Source organism: Bos taurus, chromosome 16 (assembly GCF_002263795.3).
Source record: "Bos taurus isolate L1 Dominette 01449 registration number 42190680 breed Hereford chromosome 16, ARS-UCD2.0, whole genome shotgun sequence".
Classification (NCBI taxonomy): Eukaryota; Metazoa; Chordata; class Mammalia; order Artiodactyla; family Bovidae; genus Bos; species Bos taurus.
The window spans coordinates 15,451,684-15,470,204 of record NC_037343.1 but is presented as its reverse complement, the minus strand read 5'-3'; the positions used below and the strand labels follow the sequence as shown (position 1 = coordinate 15,470,204).

Genomic DNA, 18,521 nt, shown 5'->3' with positions numbered 1-18,521 from the left:
TCCACACCCTCTCCAGCATTTATTATTTGTAGACTTTTGGATCGCAGCCATTCTGACTGGTGTGAGATGGTACCTCATAGTAGTCTTGATTTGCATTTCTCTAATAATGAGTTATGTTGAGCATCTTTTCATGTGTTTGTTAGCCATCTGTATGTCTTCTTTGGAGAAATGTCTATTTAGTTCTTTGGCCCATTTTTTGATTGGGTCATTTATTTTTCTGGAATTGAGCTGTAGGAGTTGCTTGTATATTTTTGAGATTAGTTGTTTGTCAGTTGCTTCATTTGCTATTATTTTCTCCCATTCTGAAGGCTGTCTTTTCACCTTGCTAATAGTTTCCTTTGTTGTGCAGAAGCTTTTAAGGTTAATTAGGTCCCATTTGTTTATTTTTGCTTTTATTTCCGATATTCTGGGAGGTGGGTCATAGAGGATCCTGCTGTGATGTATGTCAGAGAGTGTTTTGCCTATGTTCTCCTCTAGTAGTTTTATAGTTTCTGGTCTTATGTTTAGATCATAATTTTGTGGTTCTACTATGCAAAATGGTGAGGGCTTATTGAAACCATCTATATTGTTTTTCTTGTCTGATGTTAGCTGTGGGCTTGTCACATACAGCCTTTATTATGTTGAGATATGTTTTTTCTATGCCTAAATTAAGGGTGTTTATTGTGAACATATAGTAAATTTCATTGTCATTGTTTTAAGTGAGTTCAGTTAAATGAATCACTGACAAAATTATAACTTTCAAGAATATAATCTGACCTCTTGGCAATTAAAACCTCTTTGCCAATTTGAAACTTAGTCATATCCAACACTTTTGACTAAATGCTACATAATTATACTTAGCACATTCTGAGGATTTTTATTATTCTATTAACAAGAATGATCATATATGTTATTATCATCATTTTTCATTTCATGTTGAGGCACTCAACTTTTTTTTAAAGTTCATTGCTTTATGAAATGAAGGCCATTACAGGTAACATAGTCTATTTTATATGTAACAATATGGGAAACACAAGTATGCACTCATAAAAATTCAGAAATAGCAGAAACAAACTCCACAGACATTACTAGACCAAAGCTGATCTAAATTTGGTTTAAAAATAAGTAGTAGAGTAAAAGTGCACATTCATGAGATTCCCTTTAATGTGAAGAAAGTATAGAAAAATCCTTCTCTGGATCTTGCCTCAGAAGTGGAACTCAGGGCCCATGAGAATAGTCCAGAAGGGAATCGGAGGTATTGGACTAAGAATGCCACCTGCCATGTCAGTAAACACAAGCTGTCTGGACTTTGAGCCACCACAGCTGCCCCAGCGTGAGCCCTAAGGGAATGTAAGATGGAAACAGGATGCAAAGGATCAACCTATCAGGTACTGCAGCAGCCCTGCCAGGTTGTACCCTAAGGTGACTCAGGAAAAGCATAGGATACTGGCCCCAAAACCTGAAGTGCATAATACAGGAAAGACTTCCATCAGCCTTGACTTTTCATCTGCTCTTACATTGAAATAGAGAAGGAAATAGCAATGCACTCCAGTATTCTTGCCTGAAAAATCCTATGGACAGAGGAACCTAGTGAGACATAGTCCAGGGTCTATGGGGTCACAAAAGTGTCGGACACAACTTAGATACTAAACAACAACAGTACACAGAAAAGCAGTAAATTCCTTAACTTCAGATGTCTGGTTTTCCTTAATCAACAGAATCGATGTTCCAACTACCTGGTTTTTGTTCTAAAAACTCCTCTGTAATGCTGGCTCCTCCCTTACCACTTGGGGCCATCCTTCAGAGCGACCTGAGAGTTCTGTCTCTTCAGAGTTCTCGAAGAGCTCAGAAAATCCACCAAATAAAGCACAATTTCATAATTCTCAACTTCTAGGCTGTGCACTTTTTTCAGTCCATAGTTTAAATTCTTATATTGAAAGAGGTAGGGACCTTCTTTATTAAATGATTAATATGTCAGCTCAAGAGAGGCCTGGGTTCTACTACCATAGTACATAGCATACAAAAAGTACCACATAGGGTTTCAGTAAAATACTGAATAACCAACAATAAAAGCAATATCCACAAAGAATAGTAAGAACAAATTGAATAAATTTCTTCCAAGTATGTAATAGTTTCTTCCAAAAGGGTAAAATTGTCTGTTCAATATAACATTTTTTTTGGTGAAGTTTAGAAGTGTTAGATAAAAATATATGTCTTACCTGATTCCTCAAAGTCAATGTTGTAGGCTTTCCAGGTTTCAGTTATGCGAAGAAGATTCTCTTCCATGGCTTGAATGTCCATGGAAGGGCAATTGCATTCTGGGAACTTGGGGCCACAATGACACCAGCAATCATTGTCCTTGCAGATAAACTCTCCCTCTGAGTTGCAAGCAATATAGCTCAAAGCTGCTTGTACAAAACGCTCCTGAAGGTAGTCTGGAAGTAGGACTTGCAGCCCTTAAGGAACAAACCGAAAAAGGAAATTCATTTTGATAAAGGCCAAAATATAACACATAATTACAATATTCAGAAAATGTCAAAAATGTAGCATATTAAGTTACAGGTTTATGCATATTTTAATATGATCATTAGAAAAATTACTGAATTTTGAAAAATTTTCAAATGTTTATCATTTTTTTCAACATATACTAACTCCAAGCACTTTTCAAGAATCTGGGAAATTATAAAACATTTAATATCTCAAACTATCTGATTTTATTTTTTAAATTGACTTAATTGGCTATTTGAATTTATTGATCAGAATATTTGATTATTTTATGTAATGTAGATAGAATTTACCTTTATATATTTTGAAATGAGATGTATGCATTTCTTTTCCACTTATTTTCAAATACTTCCAATATTTTTATTTTACCTTCAAACTATCAGCTCATCTCTACTTAGATATTATTTGCAGCATTGGCAAAAGTGTTATGAAATGTTGCTGTATCTCATGTCATTAAAACATGTAACTTTATATGAGTATGTTTTTCAAATGATCACTTCAATTGACTACAGGGAAGTCATAGAGAGACTGAGTTGTTTCACTGGTTATTCCTCATCAGTCATAGGGATACAGTTTATTACTTTTCAACATGCAAGTTAAGTTACTAATTCTTAAGAATATATTAAGAATAAAAATAAGGCTATCAAAAATATTTAGGGATCTCTACTTGTTTTACATTTAAGCATTTGCTACAAAAATCTAATCAAAAGGGTAAATATTCAATATAATCAGTAGGTAAAAATAAACATAAAAGTAAAGGAAAATTTATTCAATAACTCACAGCAATTTACCACAAAATTTGATTTTTACCTCCTTTACATGCTTCCTTTCTAACAAAAAAAACCAAAGCAAAACAAAACAAAAACACATTTTTTTATATATAATCATTATCTACAACTTTAATTTAACTAAAATCATGAATTAACATTTAGGGGAAAAAGTCTATCATGTAAAAATCTTGACAATTGTACTTATCTCATTCTTTCAGACTAATGCTACCATAGATTGGTCAGGAAAAGTACTCAACACATATTTATTACTTTACTATTCATTTTTATTTCATCTCAAATAAATATTGAATGCCTTCCATTTGGAAGAGACTTTCTAGGAAAAGTATAATATGAAAATGACCAATTCTTGCCCTAAAGGCATTTGCAATATATTTAGTAGAAGAAGCAATATAATATATAATATTAGATGTATACAATGATATTATACAATATTTCACTAGGTATAATTAATTGGTAAAGCAACCACATTAGGTTCATAAGATTAATAAAACCTTTAATTAAAAAGGTAGACTGGAACATTATTTGATGTTTGATACATGGATAGTTTTCAACTTTAAGAGATTTGATGGGCCATGGGATAATACATTAGCAATATCACACACAAATGAACTATGGAACATATTCTTTAAAATAGCAATTAGCAATATTGTTTTAATTCATATGCACTATGAGAATGCAATGAGTGAGTTGCTTAGAAAAATAGATCCAGGGTAATGTTATTGGGGCTCTTATTTCAGGATGAAGTACAGGGAATTAGTTCACTTGTATTTAAATGATGTTTAACCATGAAAGTACTCTGAGTAGTACTTTAATTTATATGCAAAAGATATAAAGAAAAAATTAATTTAGACAGAAAACTAAAAATATCTAAACCAAAGAATAGGGGATAAAAAGGCAATTTTTTAGGAGACAGGAGAAGATGAATGGGATCTACTAGACAGTACTTTATATGATGTAAGGCAGGTGAAATATGTCAAATGACTTGGAGGAGTAAACTGGTAAAGCTAGATATATTCTTAAATGTCGAGTCCTGCAGGTCATCAAATGACTGTATACTTCAGAAATATCTAATATCTGAAAATACTAATATTCAGTGTTAAAAACTGGCTAAGTCAGAGTCCCTGTTAATGAGACTCAGGACTTTGGACCAGATATATGGAACCCACTGATTATCTCAATTAAAAAAAAATTAAAAATGAAAATAAAATCAGAGAATTTATGTAACACTTAAAATGTTATAAACCAAGTAGTTACAGTATAATTTTCAATCTGTAAAAATGATAGTGCCTTAGCAGAAATAGAAAAGGGTGGAAGAGTAATTTGAGAAGGAAAGACTGCTGGCAGAAAATGGTGAGTTTAGCTTTAGACATGCAAGGATTTCTGTTGCATGTTATCTCTGCTTTATATCTATCTATCAATCTAAAGAAAGGAAACTGATATTCTGTAAAACCATACTAAAAATAACAATTTTTTTTGGAAAAGAGATTTACAGTCAGACCACTCAAAACTCTTTAACTTTACAACTAGATCATTAATGTAAACAATAATTAATACCTAGAGAGAAAACTTGGACTGTTTTAACAGACAACTCAGAGGGATTGAAGGCTGTCCTATAGACATTTTGTTAATGTACAGAACCAACAGAGTAAAAATACTGATGAAACCATTATTAGAAAGCCTCCTCGATTGTGAGACAAAGCTAAGGAAGAAGAGTTCTGAGCCTAGGGGATATTGTGAAAGTAAGCATGTGAGGCAGGGCTAGTGTTACAAGCTGAAAACCCATTGAGTAAAATATAACCATGTCCAGTATTGGAGGACCAGTTTTTTTCAACCAAACTTCTCACTAGGAACAACTAGAAAATATAGAAGGCATATTAAAATAATCTGTCTATACTATATAGTGCAGGGAACTATAATCAATATCTTATAATGCAAAATAATCTAAAAAGTATGTGCAGAGAGATTCTTACATATAGACACATACATATGTATATACATATGGCACAAAATCACTTTGCTGTACACTTGAAACTAACATGGCATTGTAAATAAACTATAATTCAGCTTCTAAAAATCTGTCCAAAAGGATCCAAGTCCAAGAAAAGTGAGGATGTCTAGAACTACCATGACAAGAAAAGGATCCCTGAGGTGCAAACCACACAGCTTTTGTCTTAGAGTTTTGTCCAGTTAGCAAATCAAAAACTGAAGTTTAGAGCCAGTCATGATAAAGATAGTAAATTGCTCCAGATTTGTAGAAATACATAAGGGCTATATACTCAAGCAGTAATTAAACAAAAAATTAGATTTCATAGGTTTAAAGCATACTTTCAAGGAAGTCAATTAAAATGGATTGAAATGCTACTGCAAATCAAAGTAAACCTTCTCTGGAGAAAGAAAACATCAAGAATTTTAAATTGTTTTTGTAAAGCACAGCATCAAAATTTAATAAAAATAATGAGCATATAAATAAGAAAGAATAGTTTATCAAAAATGAACTGTAAATTAATTTCAGTCACCCAATAAAGAATTAAACAAACACTGTAGACAATTTTGACAAAGAATTGGAAACTAAAAATTATAACCAAATGGAAATTCTGCAAATAAAGTATATATACATGCATACAAACACACGCACACATACATATAGGAGTTACCAATAATAGATTTAATAGCAGACTAGACACAGCTGAAAGGATAAACAGCAAACTGGTATATGTCATAAAAAATATTGAACACAGAATACTAAAATGGCAAATGGATATAAAGAACAGAAAAGAGTAGAAAGGACACAGTTCAGTCGCTCAGTCATGTCTGACTCTTTGCAATCCCGTGGACTGCAGCACATCAGGTCTCCCTGTCCATCAACTCCCGGAGTCCACTCAAACTCAGATCCGTTGAGTCAGTGATGCCATCCAACCATCTCATCCTCTGCCATTCCCTTCTCCTCCTGTCTTCAATCTTTCCCAGCATCACGGTCTTTTCAAAACAAGAGTCAGTCCTTTGCTTCAGGTGGCCAAAGTATTGGAGTTTCAGCTTCAGCATCAGTCCTCCCAATGAATATTCAAGACTGATTTCCTTTAGGATGGACTGGTTGTATCTCCTTGCAGTCCAAGGTACTTTCAAGAGTCTTCCCCAACACCACAGTTCAAAAGCATCAATTCTTCAGTGCTCAGATTTCTTTATAGTCCAACTCTCACATCCACACATGACTACTGGAAAAACCATAGCTTTGACTAGACAGACCTTTGTTGGCAAAGTATTATCTCCACTTTTTAATATGCTGTCTAGGTTGGATATAACTTTTCTTCCAAAAGAAAAGACACATAGGTCATAACTAAATTATCTAAAAACACAGTTAATTGGAACTTCATGATGAGAGTAGAGAAAGAAAGAAGCAATATTTGGCAAATAAAAATTTAAGAAATTTAATAAATTCCTGGGAGATGAATAAAGTTCTAATTTGCATCACACAAACATAAAGTCTAGTAAGATAGACAATTGTGAAAATGATCAGCTGACCAGAGATCCTCAGTGCTGTATAGCTCATGTCTCAATGGGCATGAGTTTGAGCAAGCTCTGGGAGATGGTGAAGGTCAGGGAATCCCAGCATGCTGCAGTCCATGGGGTCACAAAGAGACAGACACACCTGAGTGACTGAACAAAAAATAGCTCATGTCCTACCTAAAAGAATATGAAGAGGGTGAAAAACTAAGGACTCCCTTGAATGTGATGAAGTTGACATCTAAAATTTTTATCATACATTAAATAGATCAAAAGTAGGTAATCTCTTATATTATAAATATCTTAAAATAAAAATATTACATCATATATCTGTATGTACTGATGGAACCTAATCCCAGCAATCTGGCATCAATATTCTCCTTTAAAAAGAATAAATGAGCAATGTGTATGTGTGTGTGTGTGTGTGTGTGTGCTCTCCTTGAAGTCACCATTTCATTTCACTGTCCTACAAGTTTTTGTACTAATATATTACATTTTATTACTAAACATCTTTTTTTAATCACAGTCATATCTCTACTATAAAAATCAATGATTGAAAATATATATATGTTTTTCTGAAACTTATAAATAATACAAAATTTTGTAGCATGAATTACATAAAATAGTTTTCTAATAATGAAAATAATTTTAAAAATCACTATGATTTGAATTATCATGATTACTGATAATATGCAATTAAATAGTTATATGTATTACAAGGATTGACAACTTTTAAAGACATATGTTATCTGTTCCTTGAAAATGCATGATTTAATGAATTGATAGAGCTGTGTTAATTACTGTGGGATTTTTCTAGAAATATAAATTAATATGAATTATTTCAAAGTAAATTATTTGCCTTCTTTTAATTTTTATATATGTAAGCTCTAAGAACCCTAAAAAAGGAAATGACAACCCACTCCAGTATTCTTGCCTGGAGAATCCCATGGACAGAGAAGACTGGTGGGCTATATTATGGGGTTGCAAGAATCGGACATGACTTAGTGACTTCACCACCAAGCTCTAAGAAAATATGTTCCAACATATCAATAGATAAAAAATAGGAAACAGGATAGTTTTATAAGCAATATAATCAGACTTTTATTATAAGCAAAAAATAATTGCATAGTGCTCCATCGTTTATTATCTATTTGATAACACAGTCGTGCCAATTTTGCTGAAATAAAGCATTAGGAACCAACTGATGTGGAAAAGTATTTGTTACCTAATCACATGGATCATTCATTTTCTGGGAACTTTACCAAAAAATTACTACCAAAATTTAATAACTTTGAATTACTTCTGTTACCCTTTCACGCAAATGTACCTTGTTTGATATGTTAAATTCTTAAGTGGGTTGAAAAATTGGAATATCATTCATTTCAATATGTATTTGCTAATACTTCCTATGAATTACATTTTGTCATATGTATTCAATGTATTTTCATCAATATTTCAGAGTAGTAGATATGGATCTTTCAATTAAAAAAAAAAGTGTCTGCTCTGAAACCTGATTGACAAAGCCAGACAGAAAGGAGATAAATCCAGCTTACTCACTGCCAGCCAACATTTGATTTCATTTGTTTTCAGTCAAAATCAATGTGCTAATGTGTAATGCATCTCTCTGACATCTCATTTATGAATGTCAATTCTAATATAGATAGTTAAGTCATGGAATTCATTTTGAATTTTTTGCCTAATGCTGTACCTCAGTAATTCTTATCGTTGCTTTCTTTGCTCCGGTAAAATTCTACTTCAAGAACAATTCTTTTTCTTCTATAAGACCAGAGCTTCAGAAGTAGAAGGTCAATAATAGAGCTGAACTCAATATCTCCAAATGGACCAAACACTGATTCTAGTGCTTCACCTCATTCTTACAAGCAAAACACAAGGTCTCTCTCTCTCACACACACACACATATCATCCATACCTATGCACATCTATCCATAAAACCAGCTAACGATGAAAGACACAAAGACCTATGGTAGTACTTTAATAAAAGATTCTTCTGAAACATCAGTTTTTGCAGTTGCTACATATAGTGACCCAGGGTTTTATAAATACTTTTCAAAGAGATGTACCATGGTAATATTCTGGAATTGGTGAGAGTTTTGCATTCCTTTTTTTTCTTTTTAGTGGCAAAGGGCTACTATTTTTTGCTATATACTATTTATATATATATATATATGTATATATTTAATATATATTAAAGGTGAGATTGAATAGGTGAATCAACATGAAACTTGTAAGTACAGATTAAATTTAAGAAAGAAAGAGTACATGGGATATTGAGGGCCTTGATATTGATTTTCACAGTATTATCTTTGCACGGGACTTTGTGCACTGTGGTACAAATATAGTTGTAACTAGTCCTAGCAAGTAGTAAAAGGTGAAAGAGATTCAGATTTCTGTTTTACATAAATTGAAGGGAATAGAAAAAATAGTTACACAAAAGGGGCATGTCTCTTCATTTATTCCTTGTGCTGATTTTTTCCAAGGCTGATTTGTTTTGTATTTTGTATTTAAATATTATATTTAAATATATTATTTAAATTTTATTAAAAAATTTAAATAAATTAAATATTATTTAAATATTATACTTAAAAAAAAGAAGTTTTGTGTTTAAATATTATATTCTTAATACCGAACACAGTAAATCAATAGTGTTAATTCACAAAGATAAAAATCAAAAGTGTTAATAAATAAATTGTATCAATTGAAATAAATGTATTTGATATAAAAATTCCTTGTCTTTTTCTAGTAAAATTAATACTCTGATGGAAAGTCAATACATTTTAAAAAGGGGTGAATAGTAAAGAATTATAGGTAATAGTGAGAGACTGTGCTTCCATTTAAGTTAGAGAAAATATTTCAATAACTTTAAAGCTAAAATTGACAATAATAACTTGGATAGCATTTAGAGTTTAAAAATTTAAGCACTTTCTCTGTGAGTTTGTACATTCAAATTGAATGAAATCTATTTATTACTTAAGTTAAATTTAAATAACCTGATGCCTTTAAATTTTTAGATGGAAAAATTGAGAGAAAATCTCATAAATTTCTGAAATGTTAAACATTTTTATGTAAAACTGAATAATGCAAATATAGCTCTAAATTAAGCAATTAAAGAAGGTAGACTAGAGAAGAACAACTCAAAATTACCCCTTTGATCAGTGAATTAAATGTAGATTATGTGTCATCAAAAAGGCATTTTTGAACTTATTCAGCTAGTACATGTTTAAACATGTGGATATATAACGTTTCCCTGTCTGTATGAAAGAGTGATATACACATGCGTAAACATTTAGGGGATAAAATAAAATTACAGTTTTAAAAAGTTCTCTATTGAATTATTTCACAAAGTACAGTAATAGAAAGAAGATGATAAATTATTACCATTATCATGAATCTATCTTTATAAAAGAAATAATGCAAGTATAAATATTTTGTTAATATACTCTTAAGTATATATCTATTTGTCAGAATAGAAAGGCAGCCTTAACTATCATATTAAGTTATGTTTAAAATGTCAAAGTTTCACATTACAGTATACTTAAATATGGTTACAATTCTTATCAGAATCTATGAGGAAAAAGGGCTTCCCCTGTGGCTCAGCTGGTAAAGAATCCTCCTGCAAGGTGGGGGACTTTTGTTCGATCCCTGGGTTGGGAAGATGCCCTGGAGAAGGGAAAGGCTACCCACTCCTGTATTCGGGCCTAGAGAATTCCATGGACTGCACAGTCCATGGGGTTGCAAAGAGTCCAACACGACTGAGCAAATTCCACTTTTATGAGGAAAAAGTTAAAGCTCAAGGAAAGCTAAGGAAAACTGCTACTTATTGAGACAATGATTACTGGAACAAAATATTATCAAGATGCATTTTCAATTCTTATCAATTATTTAATTTAAAAAGTAAAGTGAATTTTGACATTCTCTTCATCTGGTCTAGAATGTTTATATCAGTTAAAGATTAGGAGCCTTTTATAAGAATTTTAAAAGCCTAGTACTGAACACACAGCTTATTAAAAAAAAGAAGAAGAAGAAAGAAATCACAACTGGATAACTGTCATTCAGGCTTATAGAGAATTAATGAAATTTCAGCTACATACCTTGCAACTGAATCTTATTCTCAGGACTCTGAACCAGAACAGAACTGACAGAATCTAGGTTGTCATAGTTACTGCAGCCAAGAGGACCCGTCCGTGTTTCTGTTACCTGAAGAACAAAACATCAGCTTTATTATATGTACCAGACCTTACCATGTTCTTTCCATTCGATCTATTAATAGTTGTCACTCACACATCCATTGGACAGTAAACATCACTAAAAGGTCTAGGATCTGATACGCATCAACAATACACCTAAGCAGAAAGAAGGCGAATGATGCCTTTATCTTCAATTCCATTTCCTTCCCTTTGGCCACACATCAATCTTCAGAGAAAATAATGGAAGCCCTCCTTAGTCAACAACATCACTCATACAAGGTTACCGAATTTGCCAAGACTGAATTTACCAAGATATGACAGAGCATCTGCTCCTTTAGGTAGAAAGCAAGTTTTGACTCATTTGAGACTAGTTTCTTGTTTGCTCATCTCCCATCAATAAATCAAAACCATCTTCCAGGCTACTGTCTAAAGACTGATTTTATTATTTCATTTTTCTACTTAAAAATCTACTATTTCCTGCTCTTATGCTGGTATCAATATTTAAACTCTTCTGCTTGGCCTCCATCTGCCCCTCTTTTCCCAGCAGGCAGGCAATCTTGCCGTCCAGTTGGACTTTGTTAATTCTCTGCTTTTGCTTATACAACATCCTTCACCTTATCCCACCTTTCTCCTTTTAGATAAATTGATTTTTTTTAACCTTCAAGATTGACCTTGTGTTTAAAAACCTACACAAAGTAGTCCCTAATGATTCCCACTTGTATTACTTCATATTTGTATAAAGTTATGGTTTGCAGAGTCCAGCCTTAGCACTTAATTATGGAATCACATAGAGTGATTTCCGCCCCCCATGGGTATTGTGGGATGAATAGTATCAGATGAGATGTTTAAGTGATTATACCAGACTAGAAATTTATCCTGAGGATATTTTTTAAAAAATACAAACATATTTTAAAGTAGAGGAGTATTATAATCACTTTGGGGTTTTAAAAAGATACTCTCAACAACCAGAAAGGTTTGCAAAACATTGTTGATCTCATTTCATTTCACAGTCCACAGCCACACAATGGCTTCCCACCTCACTCAGAGTGAAAGCCAGAGCTCTTTGCTATAACTAAAAAAATGCTCTATTTTCAAGCTCCCCAATACCTCTCTAACTTATCTCTCTCCTTCTCTTCGTCATTTACTCCATCCCAAGCACAACGGCTTCTTTGCTGTTCCCAGAACACGCTAGGCTCTTCTCCTATCTCATGATTTTTGACTTGCTGTTCCTGTATCTGAAATTCTCTTCCTCAAAATATTTGTGAGCTTATTCCTTCACTTTCTTCATATCTACTCAAATGTATCTCTTTCCAGATCACTTGGACTAACCAATGTTAAATGAACATACCTTCCCACATTTCCTTCTTCCAACTATTATTTCCTCTGCTCCTTACCTTGTTCTATCTTTTCCTCAGTAGTTTTTAGCTTATAACATGCTGTATAATTTACTCATTTATCATGATTATTGTCAATACCTCTCATTAGAATGCAAGCCTCCACCAAGCACAAGGGATATTGCTTATTTGTTTACTGAAGTATTTGCAGAACAAATCATGCTCTTGTGTAAACCCACAGGTATTAATACTAGAAAAAAACAAGAGGACAGTGTGAGGGGAAAGTCAAACCTAGGAAGACATTAATGCCATTATTAAGATAATGAAGGCCTGAGTGGGACAGTGGCAACATGATTTATCTGAAGAAGATGGGTTTTGAAAAACTAGAACTAATAAGATTATGAAACATTGAGAATGAAATTTCTAGACTAAGTGATAACATTAAAATATAAGGCAAAGAAACTCCATTGTGAAGAGCATGTAAGGAAGCCTGATTTTGACCATTTTGACTCTGACTTGAACAACACTGTTAGAAGAAATGACAACGTAGTATATTTCTTGGAAGCTATGTCAAACATGGAATCACTATTTTGGGAGTCAAAAACACATAGGTGATAAAGACAGGGCAGCATGGACATGCCACCTCAGGTGCATGGAGAGAATGCATAATTGTATTATGACAGTTCTATCACATTTTCTAAACAGCAAGTCCTTTAGAATAGCCCAGATTGGCTATGAGCACACAGCAACCACGGGGGATGTGGTTTACTCTTTCTCTAACACCACATACACTTGTGTTCTCCTCTACTGCTGCTCTCCAGTGGTGACATTGAATATTCCTTATTTTCTTTAGGAGAATAATTTCTGATGTTGATGTGTCATATACAGCCATGTACATATGCATCTGTGTATAAATAATATTAAATATAAATGAATCATAACATAGAATAACAGAATTTTCTGTCTCTGGGATTTCCCAGGCAAGAATACTGGAGTAGGTTACCATTTCCTTCTCCAGGGGATCTTCCCAATCAAGGGATCGAACTCATCTCCTGCACTGGCAGGCTAATTCTTTATCACTGAGCCACCTGGGAAGACCATTTAGAATTTGAGATAATATAAATCTTCATCTTGTTCTATCAGGTAGTTTATTCCCCCCCGCCCCAACACACACACAAAAACATACATACCACATTAATACAAACTCTAATATTGCCATTTTAAGGAAACTTTCTAAATAAATATTCTCATTGACATATGAGATCTTAGAAATTGGTATGCAATCCTAGACAGCTAATTGTTGAAAGAGGATAAACAGGATTATTTTATCTCATTGCAGACAATTCCTAATTCAATTACTATGTTCTTGAGAATAAATACAGGGGATTTAAATAACAGTCTCACAAATTTTCAGAATATTTGAATATCTCTGTGTGTGTGTTCAGTTGCTCAGTCATGTCCAACTCTTTGTGACCCCATGGATGGTAGCCTGCCAGGCTTATCTGTCCATGGGATTTCCCAGGTACTACCTCTGTTTCTAGCAATCATTTTATTCCTGCACCTCTAGAGTATACAATAATAAAAATATTGCATATTCCTATTTATAATTTTATTTTATACTTTATCATTCATAACCGATTTCACTAATCATTGTTTGATTTAATATAAAGTTCAAAAACTCTAGCATGTTCAAGGTTTCAAATCTATTTTTCCAATTGTACTATTTTTTAAGAACCCTAGATGTCAATCTAACAAATGTGTCTATAATATTTTATATTTCCAATGCTAATGAAAGGAATACAAATGGAAAGAGAGTAATAAAAACTAACTTAATGTATAAACATTTGTATAAAGATGCTAACTTTCCAAAAATGAATTCTGTAGTTGTGCCACAAATGATTTCAACTCTGTTTATCAGCGGGCAGATGAGCATCTGACTTAGAGGTCTCCATATGTAATGTAACAAAGGAAGCTAAATTCAATAGCTAAACATAAAAATGATGAAGACTAACAATAACCCAGTACTGATAGCCTTCAGTGTTTTTAGAAATGACATGCAGAGTAAAAAACATGTTTTTCTTTTAATCAATTATCTCTTGGTGAGAGGATGCTGAAACAAAGGAAAATAGATTTTAGGACACAAAAATGATATCCTTTCTGAGGTGTTACATTGATTTGTGGTTTTATCTGAATATCATGAGGAAAATTAAGGGGCTGGGAAGCTGAAGAGGGGTATTTTGTGTACAAGAACGGAAACTATGACTTGCCCAGCTGTAAAATCAAAACTTTTCAAAATGTACTGATATTTAGCAAAAATCTGTCTTCACACTGTAACGAATGTGCTCTTCTCTAATTGACAACTGGCGTAAACTGTTCTTAAATACATTGTTAAAATTCAGAGAGGATATTAAAAGTATTAAGTAAAAATATGACCATGTTTTCATTTCAACTTTTCCTATATTGTTTCTGTTTCGTTTCATTAAACTACCATCCATCATTTTCACAATCAGAGAAGTTTACAGAGAATAAAAGAAAATAAATAACCTTCTTATTAAAAGGGATGACTTGGAATTAAATAAATAATAATATAAATTCAACTTTATTTAGGTTAAAATAAAATGGCATCAGTAATTCATTTGGAAATAAGCAGGCTTTGTTATTTTTGATCATTTTCTGGGTCTTACATATCCTAAAGGTAATATCAGCACCATGTCACAAAAATGAATTGAATTTATAAAATTAATTCAATAAGAATCAGATTTGCTTGAATCTCAAGCAAAAAAACAAGAACAGAAAAAAGTTAAAACAAGGGGGAAAAAAGTGGAACAAAAAAGAGTAATCAAACAAAAAACACATCACATTCTTAAAGGAAAACAGTATTATTAGAGACTCTGTTGTTTTATTAATAAAATTATCACATTATATCTTTAAAAGATTTCTGATCATCATTAGAACTCCACCACTTACTGGATCCAAGTTTCAAGTTTCTGTCCAGTGAAATAGTTAAAATTTTCTTACAGTCTGAAGAGTTTGTGAAGAAACATGAGATAACAAATGCTATGTGCTTATCATGGGCCTGAAGGAGAGTAATGATTGCACAGCAAGTGTAAGGTGTGTGTAAGGTGTGTGAAAGTGTTTACTATTGAAAGGCAGAGGCACAATAATAGCCCTGGGGTAAACTTTTTGGAATCATTCACAGCCTACTTCTAAGACTGTAAAATTGTAATATTTTTTTCTGACATCAGTGCTGCATATTAACATTTTTCTTTGAAAAGAGAAAAAGAGTGCCTATATTTTAGATAATCCTAAATCAAGTTTTAGTCATATCTGACTCTTTGCAACCCCATGGTATGTTGCCCACAAGGCTCCTCTGGCTATGGAATTCTCCAGGCGAGAATCCTGGACCGGGTGGCCATTCCCTTCTCCAGGGGATCAACCGCACCCTTAAATGAGGCTATGCACAAATTTTACAAATCACATCAATGTGAAAATCAAGCACAATATATTAAGAATAATCCTTAAGACTAAACCTGAGACAATGATATAGAAAAAAAAAAAAAATAGGCAGTTTGATTGCACAGAAAAGGATAGAACAGCAACTACACTGAAAATAGAAAAAGTTGACTTAACTCGAGTATAGAAGACAACTAATGAGTCTCAGAAAAGTATGCTTGTATGAGAAAAACTTTATCCACATTGAATGGAAAAAAGTGATAGAAAATGCATATGCACTTTGTAAAATTATACATACACATATACCATAAATAGCTCTGTGAAACTGCTATTACTCCACACTTTCTTCAAATGGAAAAAAAAAATTAGTTCATCATTTTGACTGAACTAATTATTTATCAGCAACTCAATAAAATGTATAATTGTATGAATAGTATATCTCTTATTGCAAATCTGTAAATGCACATTTTTTTAAAGTTTTAATATTCCCGGAAATTTTATCTAAACTTAAGAGGGGGAAATAGTTTTACCTCTTAAACTCAAAAAAAAAAAAAAAAAAAAGACAAGAATGTGTCTATTTTCTATTACAATGACTTGTCATTTCTAGACTATTTATTGATCATTTGATAAGAACATGGAATAGCAGGATTCTTGTTTGTTCCAACCTGTTTTTTTTAATAGCAAAATTAATACGTGTTTATGTTGGAAATTCAAGCAGTGAAATAAATTGAAAAACCAAGAGAAACAATTGCTTTCCCTGATTACATGTTTGCTTTCAACGTTTTACCAGACTTAAAAATGGTTGTGATTAGGAGTAATTCCTATTCGGGGCCACTGTTTATTCATAGCATCAAATTTTCATGTGTTTTATTGTTTACAACCATTTTTTCTTTTAAAATATTATATTCAATTGGTTCTAAAGTTAGAGTATATAGAAAGTTTTTGAATAATTTCATATTGCCATTCATCATATATATGGAACAATAGATAAGTATAATGTAACTCATTTACAAAGAGTTATGCTCAAACAGAAAACCTAATATCTTCCTTCTGCATTCAGTTGTCTCCTCTACAATCTTACATCTTAGCCATATAATACAAAAGAAGTGTTAACATTTAAGAGAGGATCCTGCTAACCTATATTACAGTGAAAAAAACCATCTACACGGGGGTTGGTGTGGGAGGACCAATGAAATTGATTATTGGCATCTATATCCAGATGAACTACACTACCAGATACTGCCTACAATTTTTAAGGTGTACCGCATTTTTTCACATTTCCCTCAGAGACACTCTACTGTATAATGCAAGTCAAATGCCCCTTCTTCCATAAATAATCCTTCTAATATTTAATCACCTCACACACTTTACAGTGGTATCGATGAGCCTATTTGCATGGCAAGAATAAAGATACAGAGAGAGAACAGACTTGTGGACACCACAGTGGAAAGAGAGGGTGGGGCTAATTGAGAGAGGAGCACAGAAAACACACATGACCGTATGTAAAACAGCTAGCTAGTGGGAAGTTGCTGTGTAGCACAGGAAGCACAACACGGTGTTCTGTGACAACCTAGAGGGATGGGAGGGGGTTCAAGAGGCAGGGGGCCTATGTATACTTATGGCTGATCCATGTTGTACAGCAGAAACCAACACAACATTGCAAAGCAATTATTCCCTAATGAAAAATAAACTTCAAAACTAAAAATTTTTAAAAATAGAAGAAAAATTTTGTTGAGAATAAGACTAAAATAGAGGACATCAACCATATTTGTCTAATATTGCATTTTTATGTCTTAACAAGTTTTCTCATTTAATATAAAAACTAATATTTTTTCAAATATATATATACATTTTTGTATAGATTTTTATATCAAAACTTACTCATTTTACTATCTCTTTATCAAAAATGTTAACTGACATTAACATTAAGGATTATTTGTTGGAATACATAACTGTATTCCAACAAATGACTCAATATGCAGAATAAATGAAGAAATCCATATGATCTCTGGTTTCCAGTTCTGCATATAAGGAGCTTGGAAGTTGCCATTCCCTCCTCATAACAAGTAAAACAGATGGAAAAATCCACAAGTCTTCTTACATCCATAATAAGGAAACAAACTGCTGCTCCAAGATTGGAAAGACAGACAGGGAATACAGGGAGTCACAGTACAAAGCAGAAATTCATGTTGAAACAATCATAGGAATCAGTGCTAAGGTAAGAACACCTGAATTTCCACTGACAAATTGTTGACAGCAAATGTGTGGAAGGGCTTCCCTGGTGGCGGCTCAGACAGAAAAGAATCTGCCTGCAGTGGGGAGGCCTGGGTTTGATCCCTGGGTTGGGAAGATATCCTGGAGAAGAGAATGGCTACCAACTCCAGTATTCTTGCTTGGAAAATCCCATGGACACAGGAGCCTGATGTGCTACAATCTATGGGATCACAAAAAGAGTCAGCTACAACTTAGTGACAAACACACGTGTGTGTGTGGAAAGTTTGGGAATTAAAGATAACAGAGAGATCCCGTCATAAGAAGACTTTCCACCATTTTTTTGAGATTTACTTCAAGGAACTCAACCAGCTTCCTACAGTAAATATTTAAGAATAATATCCTCTTGCTTTCCACAGTGGGATAGAAAAGAAACCATTTTGAAATACTCTAGAACACTCTGCTCTCCTCTGCCTCAGAGAAAGCTAGATAATCAGAGGTTAACTTTCTATAGGATTATCTCAGCCTGAGTGACCTAGGGG

At 33.0% G+C, this 18,521-nt stretch overlaps 1 protein-coding gene across 3 annotated transcripts in view; it reads right to left on the bottom strand.

The window, feature by feature from the left end:
• Positions 1 to 18,521, bottom strand: part of BRINP3 (BMP/retinoic acid inducible neural specific 3) — a 488,562-nt gene that overhangs the window by 160,936 nt on the left and 309,105 nt on the right. For all 3 annotated transcript variants that reach the window (XM_005216773.5, XM_005216774.5, NM_001102140.2), the window contains 2 exon segments: positions 10,886 to 10,991; positions 2,199 to 2,435 (listed from right to left, as the gene is read on the bottom strand). In XM_005216773.5, the coding sequence (XP_005216830.1) occupies positions 2,199 to 2,435; positions 10,886 to 10,991 (343 nt within the window).